The sequence below is a fragment of the Aquarana catesbeiana genome, linkage group LG04 (genome assembly GCF_042186555.1).
Source record: "Aquarana catesbeiana isolate 2022-GZ linkage group LG04, ASM4218655v1, whole genome shotgun sequence".
In the NCBI taxonomy this organism is placed as follows: domain Eukaryota; kingdom Metazoa; phylum Chordata; class Amphibia; order Anura; family Ranidae; genus Aquarana; species Aquarana catesbeiana.
In genome coordinates, this window is record NC_133327.1 from 31,799,964 (window position 1) to 31,817,913 (window position 17,950).

A 17,950-nucleotide genomic window follows, 5' to 3' on the forward strand; every position below is an offset into this window, starting at 1 on the left:
CTCATTTAAACCCTATTATATTAAACGTCAGGATAGCCCGCGGCTCGGGCCTAGCCGGCGGCCATCTTGGTACTCCCTCTGCCGGCCAGCCACGGCTTGGGCCCAGCCGGCGGCCATATTGGTACACCCAGTGCCAACGGTGCAGCATCCGAGGACCCCCTCCTGAGGCCATCAGCCCCCAGCCACATCACCGCCCGATTGGACCCACTACCCCCTAGTCCATCTATTCAGCCAGACTCCCCCCCCCTCTGTGGCCCCACCGCAGCCGCGGTCTCAATCACCACGTTCTAGCCGCTAGAGTCGGTGGGACAGACCACGGCTGCAGCCTAGCCCAGTCAGCTTGCCACCACAACCCCCTCACTGTTGTCCAACAGAGCCCCGTGCCCCTCTGCACCGGGAATCACCCCTCCTGCTACTGGACCTCACTGCGGGGGCACTAGAGATTGACCGGGGGCCAGTCTACCTCAAATCGCCTGAGACGCAGCCACCGCACCACCTACCGCACCAAGCTCCCCCTCCTTCACCTTCCGGACCTTCAGCACAGGTAAGCCACCGGGGGCACTCGAGAAGTTGATCCAGGGGCCCTTGTCCGATCGCCCCTCGGGGGGGTCAGGAAGGAATTTTTTCCTCGACTGCACCATTGGCCTACGCAGCCAGGGGTTTTTTTTGCCTTCCTCTGGATCAACGAGAGGGAGGTAGGCAGCCCACCTCCCTCCAGTACCTCCGCTCCAACACTCAGCCGTCACTCTCACCACTCCAGAGCAGTGGTCAGCCATCCGATCCCTCCATCCCCCTGCAAGGCTATCATCGCCACACCAGTGCCTTCGTCATACAAATTTCTTTTCTAGCAACGCCGCCTTCCGCATCATGTGCAACTTCAAGTACACAGCAGACACCCTCCACAGGCTAAGAAACACGGCCGCAACTTTACCGACCACCACGCAAAAAAGACTAAAAAAAGAACAATTACTAAGGACCAACCCACAATCAACCATCAAAGGCAGGGAGACACCGATCCAACCGCAACAACTAGCATGCGCCCTGATCAACACCAGATCTGCAGTCAAGCACAGGCTGGAAATCCGCGATTTCATCATCGAAAACAACATAGACTGCCTCTTCATTACAGAAAGCTGGCTAACTTCCGACTGCAACACCATCCTAACTGAATTGGTGCCCAAGAACTACAGTATCCTATCTGAGCATAGAATAGGAAAAAAAGGAGGAGGTCTAGCAGTGATTTTCAAATCGCACCTGGGGTTCACCAAACCAAACTTACAGAACTCAGTGCCTTTCATGGAAACACTCTCACTGCATCTTCAAACAACACCTCAAGACACCATTCACATACTACTATGCTACAGACCACCAGGACCAAAGACCAATCTCCTCACACCGCTCACTGAATTCTTCTCAATGCACACCTTGAAAACCAAAAACCTTCTGGTACTTGGGGATTTCAATCTGTGGGCAAACTCCGCCCAAGACCCTATTGCAACCGCCTGCGTTAACCAAATGGAAGAACTTGGCCTGCAACAACTGATAAATGCTCCTACGCATGGTTCAGGACACACTTTAGATCTCATCTTCAAACAGAATATGGACATCGACGTATTGAACAACACCCCACTACCATGGACGGACCACCATGCTATCAAATTTAAAATCACCACTAACACCACCCTCCAAAAACAGAAACGGGCAATAGCAACACACTGGAATAGATCTCAGAAGAAACTACACTCTGAACTCTTCAAAACTACATTGTCGAGCAAAATTCTTCTGCTAAACCCAAACCTCTCAACGGAACAAACACTCAACTCCCTAAACAATGTTTTACTACAAACAGCAGACTCCGTGGCGCCAAAACGCAGAACACCCGTCCGCACAAAAAACTCGAGTTGGTTTAATGGCACTCTCACCCTACTCAAGCAAGAACGCAGAAGAGCTGAGAGAACTTGGAGAAGAAATCCCACCAAGGAAAACCATGCTAACTACAAAGCACTCACGGTGAAATACCACAAGGCAATCTTCAAAGCCAAAAAAGAACATTTTGCAGACACCATCTCATCCGCCTTAAACCGCCCACGGGAACTTTTCAAAATAGTTGCTCAATCAATGAACCCGACCTGCCTAGAACCCCCTGAAAACGATACTCAAGAATTCTGCAATGAGTTATCAGATTTCTTCATCGACAAAATCGACAACATTCGGAAAGCAATTCATCAGAAAATAACAACCAACCTCACCCAACCAATGCAAAAAGAGGATATCGACACGAACATCACTCAACCACCGAAGTTCTTTTTGTCCCCAATCACCACGGACACGACTAAAAACATCATCGGAAGCCTTCGCGACAGCACATCACCGAACGACATCATCCCCACCAAATTGTTCAAAGAATGTTCCGACATCCTGGCCCCCACCCTAACACATCTCATAAATCAATCATTCAAAGAAGGGACTGTGCCAACCTCCCTCAAGCAAGGCATCGTCAAACCCCTGCTAAAGAAACCTAATCTCGACCCTAAAGACCCTAACTGCCGCAGACCAATAACAAGCCTCAACACCATCTCCAAGATTATAGAGAAAGCAGTAGTACAGCAGCTACAACACCACCTGGAGACACACCACCTCCTGGACCCTCTGCAATCAGGCTTCCGCCCAGGCCATGGCACAGAAACAGCACTTCTCAAAATATGGGACGACGCCCTCGAAGCAGCAGATGACGGGGAACCGAGTCTCCTGGTACTGTTAGACCTCAGCGCAGCATTCGATACAGTGGACCACAATACTTTACTTGTCCGCCTCTCAGAAGTTGCAGGAGCCACAGATTCTGCCCTAAAATGGTTTACATCCTTCTTAGAGAATCGCTCTCAGACAGTGAAACTGGGAACATTCACCTCGGAATCTCGGGCAGTCTCCTGTGGAGTCCCTCAGGGCTCACCCTTGTCACCAGTGCTATTTAACATCTACATCCGCCCGCTTCTCAATATCATCAGGAAAACGGACCTCTGCTTCCACTCATACGCAGACGACACCCAACTCTACCTTCGCATTAATGGACAAAAAGATCATCATCAGCAACTACAGAAATGCCTCACTTTAATCAATGACTGGATGACCGCTAGCTCCCTCAAACTTAACGAATCAAAAACAGAACTTCTTCTCCTGCAAGCCAACAAAAATTCCAAAATTAAGACTCCGTGGACACCACCCTCCATCCTCGGACAGACCATCTCCCCCAGCACCAAAGTCAAGAGTCTCGGAGTCATCTTTGACTCAGGAATGACAATGGATGCACAAATAGGATCGGTGGTGAGCGGATCCCACCACCTCCTCCGCCTGCTTCGCAGACTCATCCCCTTCATCCCAGAAGAGGACAAAGCGGCAGTTGTGGGAACGATCATCAATTCCCGACTCGACTACGCAAATTCCCTCTACGTAGGTCTACCCCAATATCAGCTTGCGCGCTTGCAACTCATGCAAAATACGGCGGCAAGACTGTTAACAGGAAAAAAGCCCTGGGAATCCATCTCCCCATCCCTAAAAAGCCTACATTGGCTAACTGTGAAGAATCGGATCATATTCAAGACCCTCTGCCTCACCCATAAATGCATACAAGGAAACGCTCCGCAATATCTCCGGGAAAAAATAAAACACTACACACCGAATCGCAGTCTTCGATCAGCTAACCAAAACCTCCTCCTCATTCCCAAATACCGCTACAAAGCAAAGGGAGAACGTAGATTTGCAGTCCAAGGACCTCGACTATGGAATGCTCTCCCAACCAACCTCCGCATGGAAGAAAACCACCAGGCTTTCAGGAAAAAACTAAAGACCTTCCTTTTCTAGAAGCTGGCTACAGAGAACACATCTAGCGCCTTGAGGCGATTCAGTTCGCAATTGCAGCGCTTTACAAATCATTCATTCATTCATTCATTCATTCATTAAACGGACTATGGGGGCAAGAGCGTGAATTCTGAATGCATATACTGTACATTGTTGCAGATAACTATTGTTTTGTTTTGGAGGGGGGGGTTCTACTTACAGTCAGCAGCACTGCCTCCGGCGTATCCATTCAATTTTGATTTTGCGATATTTACAAACTCACACTTGTTTAACTTCCTACCCTCTGAGCCATAGCTTAGGTACAGACATAGCGCAAGGAACAGGATGACCTTCATATTGGTTAACTTGATTATTCCGAGGAAACCAGTTTCTTGAAAAGGGATCTGAAAAAAACAATATAGATACCGATGTATAAAACAGTGACCCAAAGCAAAGCATTTACATGTACAGATTATATATGGAAATCTAAAGCCTCGTACACACGATCGGATTTTTCGACGGGAAATGTGTGATGTCAGGCTGTTGGCGGTAAATCCGACCGTGTGTATGCTCCATCGGACAATTGTTGTCAGATTTTCCGTGGATAAATGTTGGATCGCAGATCTCTGTTGGGTCATTGTATATACATTGTTCCCTGCACAGAATCTGGGTGTGGCAGAAAGAAATGCCGGCACATTAGGTAATGTAATTAGACAGTATTTAAGCTGTTAACTAGAAAACAGAGATAAGGGAAATAGAATAGCTAACAACAGTCGCAGCGATACCACATATGTGTATATTTGTTTTTTGTACCAGTAGTAGGGTCCAGAAACAATAGTGTGCATTTTGCTTTTTATTTATCTTACCTAAAACTCAGTGACACTGACCCTTGACTCTACCCTTATCTTTAATTCTAACCTTGACACGGAACTAGATAAAACCCTAATCTACCTATTTTATCTTTAGGTTTTTTTTTTTGGGGGGGGGGTTGCTGTTTTGTTTTTTACACACTTGTTTTTTATTTACAATTTTCCCCTCTAGGAGAAAAGGAGAAAAAAAATACAATGTTCTATATAATGTATCTTCTAGATATACAATGTATAATATAATGGATCCTGTATGCATTCAATGTATATTATATAATGGATCCTGTGTGTATACAATGTATATTAAATAATAGATCGAAGTAATAATGTATACGAAGTATTATATAATGGATCCTGTATGTATACGATGTATTATATAACGGATCCTGTATGTATACAATGTATTATATAACGGATCCTGTATGTATACAATGTATTATTTTATAATGGTTCCTGTATGTTTACAATGTAATTTGTAATAGTTCCTGTATGTATACAATGTATATTATATAATGGATCCTGTATGCATTCAATGTATATTATATAATGGATCCTGTATGTATACAATGTATATTATATAATGAATCCTGTATGTATATGATGTAATATGTAATGGATCCTGTATGTATACAATGTATATTATATAATGGGTCCTGTATGTATATGTATACAATGTAGATTACATAATGGATCCTGTATGTATACAATTTAAAATATAATGGATCCTGTATGTATATAATGTATTCTATCATGGATCCTGTGTGTATACAATGTATTATATAATGTATCTTGTATGTAGTGTATGCAATCACCGGCCGCCTAAATGTAAATGTACATCATTACTTTGATGTTAAAAAACGTTGTTGTGCCAGCAGCTAGCTAGTATGTTTTATTCATTAGGCAGCCGGCTTTCCGATAAAAGTGATCCCAGTGGCGCAATCACCGCAAGATCACTTTTCTAGGTGGCGGGAGAGGTGCTCCCCATCCCTCCTCTTCCGGTTCAATTCCGAGCTTACCAGAGCCATCGGTAAGCCCGGAACCAATCCACTACAGCCAATGGTTAGGCAGGAAGTCAAGTGAGGGCAAGATAGCCCCCACTCGGCTCTAGACCATCGGAGGACCGGAGCAACCTCCAACGTCACGGTTGGTCCTCGGGCAGATAAACATGATTTTTTTTTTTCTTAAAGTTAAATTTTTTTTTTTGCTTTTAAGGGTAAATGTGAGTGTTCTGGGGACTTTTTAACCCCAGATCTCTCAATAAAGACGAGCTGTCATGATTATTTATGTTACATTCCTTCCTGATGTTTACATTCCTTATAATAGGAATAATAGTGATTAAAAAATAATAATAAAAGGACAGTGTAAAAATGAAAAATAAAATAAATAAGAAAAAAAATATGACGCACCCATCCCTTCAAGTTCACGCGCAGAAGCGAACGCATACGTAACTCGCGCCCCCATATGTAAACGGTGTTCACACCACACATGTAAGGTATAGAGCGAGAGCAATAATTCTAGGACCTCCTCTGTTACCCTAAATAGGAAACCTGTAAAAAATGTAAAGCGTCGCCTATGGAGATTTTTAAGTACCGTAGTTTGTCGGTATTCCACGAGCGTGCACAATTTTAAAGCAAGACATGTTAGATATTTATTTACTCGGCGTAACATCATCTTTCACAGGGGCTAACCTTACTGATTTCTTTTTTTTTTTATTCCTTAAAGTGTACACTTTCCAAAAAAAAATTAGTTTGACCGCTGCGCAAAATACAGTGTGACATATAATGTTTGGGGGATCTAAGTAATTTTCTAGCAAAAAATATTGATTTTTACTTGTAAACAACAAATGTCAGAAAAAGGCCTGGTCAGCAACTGGATATAGTGTATCTTGTATGTATGCAATAAGGTTGATTTACTAAAGACAAATAGACAGTGCAGTTGCACTGATTTTCCCCGGTGCTTAGTGAATGAGGTGAAGCTCTGCTGATTTCCACCATCCAATCACATGTAAGCAAAAATTTTATCTTAACTGATCCAACTTGTGGCATGCAACTTGTGCTCTGAGGATCTTGAGGGGGAACCCCATGCCACAATAAAAAAAAAAAACCAGCATGGCCAGCCCCCCTCCCACTTCGGTCCGGTATGGATTTTTGGGGGAAACCCCACCTCAAAAAAAAAAAACAGCTTGGTTCGCGAACAGAAGAGTTCACAAAAATTTGCTTCGGTTCGCGGACTCCGCTTCGGTTCACGAACACGAGCTACGGCCATCTTCCCTGGAAGAGCAGTGCAAGATGAGAATCTTAGGGGAAACGGTCCACTCAGATAGGGGTTTCTGCCCCCTGACTACCATGAGGGTGGGCTCACTTGATTGGGAATCATGGAAAAACAGTTCATATGAATTCTACAGCTTTATCATGCCCTCAGATGATCTTTTCCTGGATGCACAGTGCTGTTTTCTGGCCCCTAGGTTAGTCATTTAAATTGGGGTTTGGGATTATTTCAAACAAGGATTAAAGAGGAGCTATAGTTTTTTTTTTTTTTCTTTTTAGATGTAAACATAAAAGAGGTTAGCTTAATGTAAAAGACTGTATGTAATATATGTTTAAAATTATTTTTTTGTACATACATTTTATAATTTTATATAAACAAAAAAAGAGTTCAGAACTGGTTAACCTGATTTACCTTGAACCCTATGGGAAAATTTGCCTCTGTTCAATCACAACCAAGTCGTTTCACAAAATAAGTTTGTGAACCGAGGTATCACAGTATTGTTTCGTCCCTTAACTTGTATTACATAGGAAACACCTAATAAAACATTGTAAATAAAAAAAGTAATTTTTCTTACCTCGTCTTGTGCAGGGCAGCCTGTACATTCAGTAAAATGAGTCCCTTTTATACCATATACTATACAGCCACCCTACAGATGGGACTCCCCCCTGAACTAACCTACAATTATTTTTTTAGGTGTGTACAGCTGTACAACCAGTTTAGGGAACTTGTGTAATCAAAACACACTGTGTTAATTTTCTAATTTTTTTAATAATCATTACCTGGCAATTTTGGAAAGGTTTTGAACCATGTGGCCAAAAGTTTGTGGACACCTGACCTTCACACCTACCTATCTGGATAAAATGTGAGTCCACCGAACACAGCGAAAGACTGATCACTGTACCAGCCTGCTGCCGGTACCATGTGACCACTGTAACCAATCACAGCAGGTCACATAACATTTTCACCAAGGAAATGTAGCAGAATACATTTTGGCCGAAATTTATGAAGAACAATAATTTATTTGCATTAAAAAATGTACCTGTACGTTGTTCGTGTCTTCCGCGTCAGGGGCACGTGCGCGCCGCTGGCGACCCGCTCGTGCTGTGATTGAACACAGCGGGGGCCAATCAGCGGGTCTGTCGGGAATCCGGCGATCGTTTGGAGAGAGGCAGAATGGTGGCCTGCCTGTGTTAGCAAGACAGATCGCCGTTCTGTCAGAGAGGAAAATGGAGATCTTGTGTTTCTGCTAAGCAAAAACACGGATCTCTGTTTTCCTCCAGTAACAGCATTCCTCCCACAGTTAGAAAGCACTCCCTAGGAGCACACTTAACTCTGCCAGTGCCTTTTATACAGTGACAGTGCTTTTTTTTTAACACTGATCACTGTATTGGTGTCACTGGTCCCCAAAAAGTGTCACTTAATGTCAGATTTGTCCACCGCAATGCTGCTAAATATTGCTGATCACCGCCATTACTAGTAAAAAAAATTTTTTTTAAAAAGTCCATAAATCTATCCCATAGTTTGTAGACACTATCATTTTTGCGCAAACCAATCAATACACGCTTATGGGGATTTTTTTTTACCAAAAATATGTAGTAGAATACATATTCGCCTAAACTGATGAAGAAATTATTTTTATTTATTTTTTTTATTGGATATGTTTTATAGCAGAAAGTAAAAAATATAGTTTTTTTTTCAAAATTGTCGGTCTTTTTTTGTTTATAGTGCAAAAAATAAAAACTGCTGAGGCGATAAAGTACCACCAAAAGAAAGCTCTATTTCTGGGGAAAAAAGGACATAAATGTTGTTTGGGTACAGCGTCGCACGACCGCGCAATTGTCAGTTAAAGTGCCATATCCCAAAAAATGCTCCGGTCAGGAAGGGGGTGAAACCTTCTGGGGCTGATGTTATTAAAGTGATTGTACAGTCTCGTTTTTTCTTCCTATAAAAATAACAAACATGTTATACTTACCTGCTCTGTTGCAGTGAATTTCCATAGAGAACCCCCGATCCTCCTCTTCTCAGGTCCCTCTTCGGCTCTCCTGGCCCCTTTCTCCTGTTCAGCGCCCCCACAGCAAGCAGCTTGCTATGGGGGCACCCGAGCTGAGTCACAGCTCCCTGTGTCTATTCAGACACAGAGCAACGACCCCGGTCCTGTCCCCTCTCTCCCCTAATTGGATAGCTGACTTTGATTGACAGCAGCGGGAGCCAATGGCACCTGAGAGAGTTATTGATTTAAAGGGACAACATACAGTATCTTTATGGTTTAGATATTTTGTATCACAATATCAATGAGTACTGTTCTTTGTACATGTTTAAGTTTATGTGTGTGCACTAAGCACCATTTTTTTTTATATGCTAGTACTAGCAGAACAAAGAAAATAATTCAATAGGTCAGCACCTAATGCACATTTTTGTTATTGATAGACTCCATGGCATCGTACCACCATAATTGTGTTCTACCATCATATAATTATGTGCCTGTTGCAATGTTTGTTACAGGTGTAACAAGAAGTTCTCTGTAAGCCTAAATTGCAGATTATTGCAATTATTTCTATATAGACCAACAATCGAGTCATTAGTGAGGGCTGGAACTTCTTTGTACTTTGTGTAATTTTAAGCTGGATCAGCTCATTTCTACTAAAACTGATTTGCCCTACGCTCAGGTTGTAATGCAAACATGAAGACGTAGGAATCTGGTACGGGAAAACTACTTTATAAACTTTTTCGATTCCTTGTAATTTTCAACTATTTTTTCTAAATAAGCATTTAACATGTTATTGTAATTTTACAAGTTAACTTCAATCTTTTTTAATCTGCAGCTTTCATTAAAATAGGAACCTGGTGATCCGGCCATTATGGTCTCCTTTCAGGCACTTTGGGTTATAAAGTAACAACGCTCTGTCATTGTCCCCCATTTGTGCTCCATCATTGTCACCCATCACCAGTGTTGCCAACCGTCAGTATTTTTACTGACAGCCAGTAAAAAAAAAAAGGGGGCACTTTCCTCATGCAAGTAAATTCCAGTGGCAGGAAAAGTTTGCCAGTAAAAAATATGGTTCAGTCCAGAGCCGACCAGGCCTCCTACAGTGTGTCCGGGCGATGCCAGCAGATCAGGCGGAGGCGGTGCCTGAGCATATCTTGTGATGTCATGGTGCAAGGGAGCCAAGCGGAGTGGGCGGAGCCTCGTATGTGGGTCTTCAGGATGGGAGCAAGGCAAGCTGGGAACAGTACTGTCAGTGCTGTTTGGACTGGAGTGGACTGATGGGACCACCTGGCATGGAGAGAGACTGTCACTGTGACTCAAGAGGGGATGTGTCCTGTCGGTGATCTGTGCTGCTGCACACTGCTGTCAGTGTCACTGTGAGAGTCAATTTCATGAGTGTGCCATTCTAATTTCTTGCCCTCCTAAGTCCTGTCCCTGAGCTACTTACTTACTATATCGAAAAATAAAATAAGAAAAATGTTTTTTGCCTCAATATCTACCTTATATCACATTTCTAATTGTTTGTAGCCTAAATACTGCAATGTTATATTCTTCTCTGCTTTTAATAAAGATTTGATTGTGAAATAAATAAATAAATACTGAAATTTGCACTAAAAATGTTAATTTTGTAACTTTTGGAAATGGCAGTAAAAACTTATGGCAGTAAATTTCGGGTGTCATGTCAGTAATTTTTCTTTCTGGTAGGTTGGCAACACTGCCCGTCACACAGGTTTCCGATGGACAGTGCAAGTGGTCTTTTCCGTTTCAATCTTTTTATAGGGTAAAATTAATTATATATGCAAAGCTACTTACATGCAGAACTCTGTAGCTTCAGCTCAGATTACACACACGGCCTTATGAGTCCTTCTTCCCCTCCGCCTTTCATACCTGTTCTGTACATACATGGCCATAGGGAGAAAGCCTGACAGTAAACAGTGTTTACTGGGCAGGCATGGAGACAAGAGTGGACAATACCTGCAAAAATGTTCATTGAAAAGGCCATTTGTACTTATCTTTCTTATGATGCTACCACAGGGGTGTGTTCCTTATAATACACATTCCTGCTTTTATCGGACATTGCATTATGCCAGATAAAATGTTGAGTTCTACGTTGGGAGCAACAGCATCTTAATTCTACAGGCGATCAAACCAAACTCAGATCGGATGCTTTGGAGGCCATAGGAGAGATATGGGGTCTGAAAGACCCCAGATCTTACCATAAAGAGGACCTGTCAAGGCTCATGCGGTCACAAGGGATGTTGTTCATCCCTTGTGATAGCAATAAAGTTAATCCAAAAAAAATTTAAACCTCCTGTGTAACTCTGAATTGGTAACCTGTCAAGGCTTTTAAAGTGTCTCCTATGAAAATTTTTAGGTAATATAGTTTAGCGCTGTTCCACGGGCATACACAATTTTAAAGCATGGCGTGTTAGGTGTCTATATACTCGGTGGAACATTTTTTTTTTTTTTTACCAAACAACTGAGTATTAGACTGCATTTCTATGTACTAAAACTCAGTGTATTTTTTTCCTAAAAAGTTTGATAATTGATAATCCACTATGCAAATATCTTGTGACATAAAAAACTGCAACACCCACCATTTTTAATCTCCAAGGTCTCTGATTATAAAATATATAATATTTGTGGGTTCCAAGAAAAAAAAAAACGAATTGTTCCGTGTATGAGAGAGATGTCAGAATTGGCCCAGAATGGAAGGTGTTTGTTACCCCAACATTTCCTATTCCTGATATGTGCCTGCTGTACCATGTACTTGTATGAGAAAGTCTCCTGTTCTCTTTGTTTTGCTTCCTTTATGTGAAATCCCTGGTGTGTCTGTCAGTCCCTCTGCTTTCCTAATAAAAACTGACCACACTAAGCAGGAGAGCACAGCGTGGTCAGTTCTCTAGCTATGATGGGAACTCAGCCTGCTCTCCTCCAATGATCAGACTTGTCCAGACACCACCCCCCCCACTGCACAGCTTTTCACTGAGAAGATCAGTGTGCTGCTGCTTCTCCTCCCCAAGCTCTTATGCAGCTGAGAACAGAGGGAATGTGATCACTTATAATAAAGGCAACAAAGATATTTATAATTTTTTTTATTTTTTATATCTATACACAAATGTTTTGCTTACCATTTCTATTTTAATCGCTTGCTGACCAGCGCACGCTGATGTACATCAGCAGAATGGCACTGGGGGCAAAAGGGCAAACAGGTATGTCCCCTTTAAGAAGCGGTGTTGCGGGCGCGCGAGTGCCACGTCCTCCGTGACAGCGGGTCCCGTGGACTCGATGTCGGTCGGATGCCCGCAATCGTGTCACGGAGAGGTAGAACGGGGAGATACTTTTGTAAACAAAGCATTTCCCCGTTCTGCCTAGTGACATGACAGAGATCACTGCTCCCTGTCATCGAGAGCAGTGATCACTGTCCTGTGTGTTGAAGCCCATCCCCCCCTAACAGTTAGAATCACTCCCTAGGACACACTTAACCCCTTCACTGCCCCCTAGTGGTTAACCCCTTCCCTGCCAGGGTCATTTACACAGTAATCAGTGCATTTTTAAAGCACTGATCGCTGTATAAATGACAATGGTCCCAAAATAGTGTCAAAATTGTCCGCCATAATGTCGCAGTCACGGTAAAAATCGCAGATCGCCATTGCTAATTAAAAAAAAATAATTAATAAAAGTGCCATAAAACTGTCCCGTTTTGTAGACGCTATAAATTTTGCACAAACCAATCGCTTATTGCGATTTTTTTTAACTAAAATTACGTAGAAGAATTCATATTGGCCTAAACTGAGGAAAAAAAAAGGGTTTTTTTTATATTTTGGGGGATATTTATTATAGCAAAAAGTAAACAAATATTGCTTTTTTTTTCTCAAAATTATCGCTCTATTTTTATGTTTATAGCGCAAAAAATAAAAACCACAGAGGTGATCAAATACCACCAAAAGAAAGCTCTATTTGTGGGGGGAAAAAAAGGACGTCAATTTTGTTTGGGTACAACGTCGCACGACCGCGCAATTGTCAGTTAAAGAGACGCAGTGCCGAATCGTAAAAAGTGCTCTGGTCAGGAAGGGGGTAAAATCTTCCGAGGGCTGAATCGGTTAAAAACCCCTTTTATACTACACCAGGTCTCTTCCTTGTTAGGAATGGTTCCTGGGCCCCAGGGCCCCTGTGAATGGGGCCCCGCTTTCTTAATAATGAGTAAATCTAAAAATAAATAACGGTGTATAAAAATAAAAATGGGTGTGCGATGACATTAATAATAAATAAATATAAATAAAAGATTGTGAATGGAAAAAAATAGGTTAAAAATATAAACAAATAAAAGTAATATAAAATAAAAAAATAAGAGAGTATAAATATACATAAAAAAATAAAGATAATGAATAAAAATGTATATAAAAAAATAAAAAAGGATACATTGATGAATAAATTTAAAGAATAAAGATAAAAAAAAAGGGTGTATAAAATAAATAATAATGATAAATATAATAGTTAATAAATATAAAAATAACTCTAAATAAGGGTGTATAAAAATAAAGAAAAATAATGAGGATAATAATTAATAAATATAAAAATAACTATGAATCAGGGTGTATAAAAATAATAAATGCATATGAAAAATAAAAAATGGTGTAGAAAAAGAAAAAAAATATATAATAATGGGTAAATCTAAAAATAAATAATGGTGTATAAAAATGGGTGCTTGATGAAATGAATAATGAATAAATATAAAGGGGTATAAAAATAATAAATGAAAATCATAAATACCATAAATAAAATGACTAATTAAAAAAATGTAGGAAAAAAATGTGTGTGTTGCACAACCCTATCCACATAGCCCTGGGTAGACTAGAACTCGTGGACGTGCAAGACAGCTTCCGACAAATCCCTGGCTCAGCTCGTCTTCGCCTGGCTTAGATTAAGGACACACGCCACCGCGTCAGGCGAGGTTATAGCAGTGCTCTCTTTATCTTGAAGCTGGATTCTCAGTGACGTCATCGGCTCAGCACTGCCATCTATAGGCAGCAGGGCCGGTACAAGGGGTGGGCGGCAGGATCGGCTGCCCTGGGCAGGGTGTGGGAGGAGTGTGGGAGGGGGCTCTAGGTCGCCGACAGCAGCATGAGCATGCAGAGAATATTTAGGTTATGGCTCCACTCAATTGTACAGTCTGCCCAAAAAGTGGGCTGAGGATGCACCCATACATATTGCTTGCCTCCTCTCTACAGCGGCAACCACATTCTGGCACAGAGGGAGAACAATTCATTCTACTGGCCTTGATTTCTCATCAGTCTGGCTGGCTGGATCGGGCTGTGACACTGAGAGCTCCTCTACAGGTGGGCGGAGCAAGATGATACAACAGTGCAGTTCCGATCATTGCTTTCCGCCCCCTGCATACATCATACAGCTCTCCCAACATGAAGATCTCACAGGATGGATGTTAGTTTTCTTCCATGTGAGTCCCCACTGCTCTGCCTTCCAAACTCTACCTGGCTGTGCTGTAAACTCGCCCTGTACTTTGCAGAGCAGGTTTACAAAAAGTGAAGAACAATTCTTATATATGTTGGGAATATACTGGGACTTTTCATTTGTTAATGTTCTCTGCTGATCCATCTAGTACTTGTGTATAGGGAGGGGATCCAGTGCTTAACTAACTCCCCCCAGCTGTCTCCCATCCTAAACACAGGATATGTCTCACTAACAGCAGTGTACTTACTATATTATTTGCCTGATATAAGCTGGGTGCAATGAAAAAATAAATACCTGTCCCTATTAGCTCAGTCTCCTGTCAGTCTATTGAGCCCTCCCCTGCTCTGTCAGCCCCACATTCCCAGAAAAGAGCTGAGGTGTTAGCATAGAGCTCTGTACATGTGCAGACTGGGGATAAAGGCTGGGGAAACATTATTTCAGCAAGCTGCAAATGCCATCGATGTTGTTGGGAATCAGAGCCCCCCTGTGTGTCAGAGCCCCCTGTGTGTCAGAGCCCCCTGTGTGTCAGAGCCCCCCTGTGTGTCAGAGCCCCCCTGTGTGTCAGAGCCCCCCTGTGTGTCAGAGCCCCCCTGTGTGTCAGAGCCCCCCTGTGTGTCAGAGCCCCCCTGTGTGTCAGAGCCCCCCTGTGTGTCAGAGCCCCCCTGTGTGTCAGAGCCCCCCTGTGTGTCAGAGCCCCCTGTGTGTCAGAGCCCCCTGTGTGTCAGAGCCCCCCTGTGTGTCAGAGCCCCCCTGTGTGTCAGAGCCCCCCTGTGTGTCAGAGCCCCCCTGTGTGTCAGAGCGTGTCCTCCTCATTCTCTTTCCCATGTTGACTTTAGACAGCAGAGCAGAAAGTAGAGGAGTCCAGTGTGCTGAAGTGTGGAGAATGTGTGATCCTGTTTTTCATAGGCTATTGAGTTTGGCTAAATCTGCTAGTACATCTAACACTACCCTCCTTCCCAGACTGACTATGCTGCTATCAGCTGTGCCTTCTGTGCTCCTTTATCCAGATTGGGGGCACTCTAATACAGGACATATGCCACTGGCCAGATCGCCAGGTGAAAACAGAGGGGAAAAGCCTAAAATAAAACTAATGCAGCCACCACATCTAATGATTGTTAAACTGCAATATATAACATATTGGGTTTTATACCAGTCTTCTGAACCCTATTTCCACAATCCTTAATATGTTTTTTTTTTCCATTCCTGAGCTCTGCATCACTTGCTACTGAACCCTTGCACTGTAAATGGGGGGGGGGGGGCGCAATCTGGTATGTTCGCCCTGGGCACTGGGTGACCTTGTCCCGGCACTGATAGGCAGCATTGGAAATCACACCCGCACGCTGCTGGGCTTGAAGGGGCGCTCTCTGCTCTACCACACTTGCGCACAAGCTGTAGCTATCTAAATCGGCTGGTACAGAGCAGCAGCAACTGAGCCGCTAATAGGGGTCAAGTAGGCGCAATCCGGGCACCCATTCATGTAGAGTAGGCATAATTCAGGCGCAAATAGTGGACAACCCAGGCGCTAGTAAATGTAGGTAACAAAATATTAAATGAATGTAGCGCTCAATCAAATTAAAATATAAATGGTGTAAAAAACTGATGATTAAGTGACGCTCAAAAAAGTATAATAAATATTGCTCAAAAAAATGAATATAATAGAAATGTAAAACAACCACGTGAATGGAGGTTCTATAGGGAAAATCCTATGCGGTGTTAGGACGAGAGATCCCTAGGAGAGTCATTTTGAGGAGGATCGTGGAGCTGTTTTATCAATTTTGATTGTATCGTCTATGGGACCTTTTTACCAAGGGCACGTTTCTTCACTGATCTAAGCACCTTTTTGATACCATTGGACTTAATTATTATTTATTGCACTTGTGTGGATTTTTATCTGTCATTATTTATATATATATTGATTCTATATTATTATTGCACAGATCACATAGTTGCACTACCATTACTTATTTTAGAGTGCCGTATTTATTGCTTTTTTATATTCTATTTGCACAGTGGTTCTATGGATTCATTAGTTACACTTAATATGGAGTTTCGTTTGTTTTTTTTTGTCACTTTTTGGATTATTATTATTGGAAGAAAAGCTCTGGGAATCGTAAGGGGGGCTCCACTGGGGACACCTGATGCGAGCGGGGGCTCCGCCGGGGACTCCTGATGCGAGGGGGGGCTCCGCCGGGGACTCCTGATGCGAGGGGGGGCTCCGCCGGGGACTCCTGATGCGAGGGGGAGCTCCGCCGGGGACTCCTGATGCGAGGGGGGGCTTCCCTGGGGACTCCTGATGCGAGGGGGGCTTCCCTGGGGACTCCTGATGCGAGGGGGGGCTTCCCTGGGGACTCCTGATGCGAGGGGGGGCTCCGCCGGGGACTCCTGATGCGAGGGGGAGCTCCGCCGGGGACTCCTGATGCGAGGGGGGGCTCCGCCGGGGACTCCTGATGCGAGGGGGGGCTCCGCCGGGGACTCCTGATGCGAGGGGGAGCTCCGCCGGGGACTCCTGATGCGAGGGGGAGCTCCGCCGGGGACTCCTGATGCGAGGGGGAGCTCCGCCGGGGACTCCTGATGCGAGGGGGGGCTCCGCCGGGGACTCCTGATGCGAGGGGGGGCTCCGCCGGGGACTCCTGATGCGAGGGGGAGCTCCGCCGGGGACTCCTGATGCGAGGGGGAGCTCCGCCGGGGACTCCTGATGCGAGGGGGAGCTCCGCCGGGGACTCCTGATGCGAGGGGGAGCTCCGCCGGGGACTCCTGATGCGAGGGGGAGCTCCGCCGGGGACTCCTGATGCGAGGGGGAGCTCCGCCGGGGACTCCTGATGCGAGGGGGAGCTCCGCCGGGGACTCCTGATGCGAGGGGGAGCTCCGCCGGGGACTCCTGATGCGAGGGGGAGCTCCGCCGGGGACTCCTGATGCGAGGGGGAGCTCCGCCGGGGACTCCTGATGCGAGGGGGAGCTCCGCCGGGGACTCCTGATGCGAGGGGGAGCTCCGCCGGGGACTCCTGATGCGAGGGGGAGCTCCGCCGGGGACTCCTGATGCGAGGGGGAGCTCCGCCGGGGACTCCTGATGCGAGGGGGGGCTCCGCCGGGGACTCCTGATGCGAGGGGGAGCTCCGCCGGGGACTCCTGATGCGAGGGGGAGCTCCGCCGGGGACTCCTGATGCGAGGGGGAGCTCCGCCGGGGACTCCTGATGCGAGGGGGAGCTCCGCCGGGGACTCCTGATGCGAGGGGGAGCTCCGCCGGGGACTCCTGATGCGAGGGGGAGCTCCGCCGGGGACTCCTGATGCGAGGTGGGGCTCCGCCGGGGACTCATGGTGTGAGGGGGAGCTCCGCCGGGGACTCCTGATGCGAGGGGGAGCTCCGCCGGGGACTCCTGATGCGAGGGGGGGCTCCGCCGGGGACTCCTGATGCGAGGGGGGGCTCCGCCGGGGACTCCTGATGCGAGGGGGGGCTCCGCCGGGGACTCCTGATGCGAGGGGGGGCTCCGCCGGGGACTCCTGATGCGAGGGGGAGCTCCGCCGG

At 45.0% G+C, this 17,950-nt stretch overlaps 1 protein-coding gene across 1 annotated transcript in view; it reads right to left on the minus strand.

The window, feature by feature from the left end:
* LOC141141144 (uncharacterized) overlaps positions 1-17,950 on the minus strand; it is a 226,440-nt gene that overhangs the window by 23,924 nt on the left and 184,566 nt on the right. The window contains exon 11 of the mRNA XM_073628849.1: positions 4,055-4,238. Within this exon, the coding sequence (XP_073484950.1) occupies positions 4,055-4,238 (184 nt within the window). The remainder of the gene's footprint in view (positions 1-4,054; positions 4,239-17,950) is intronic.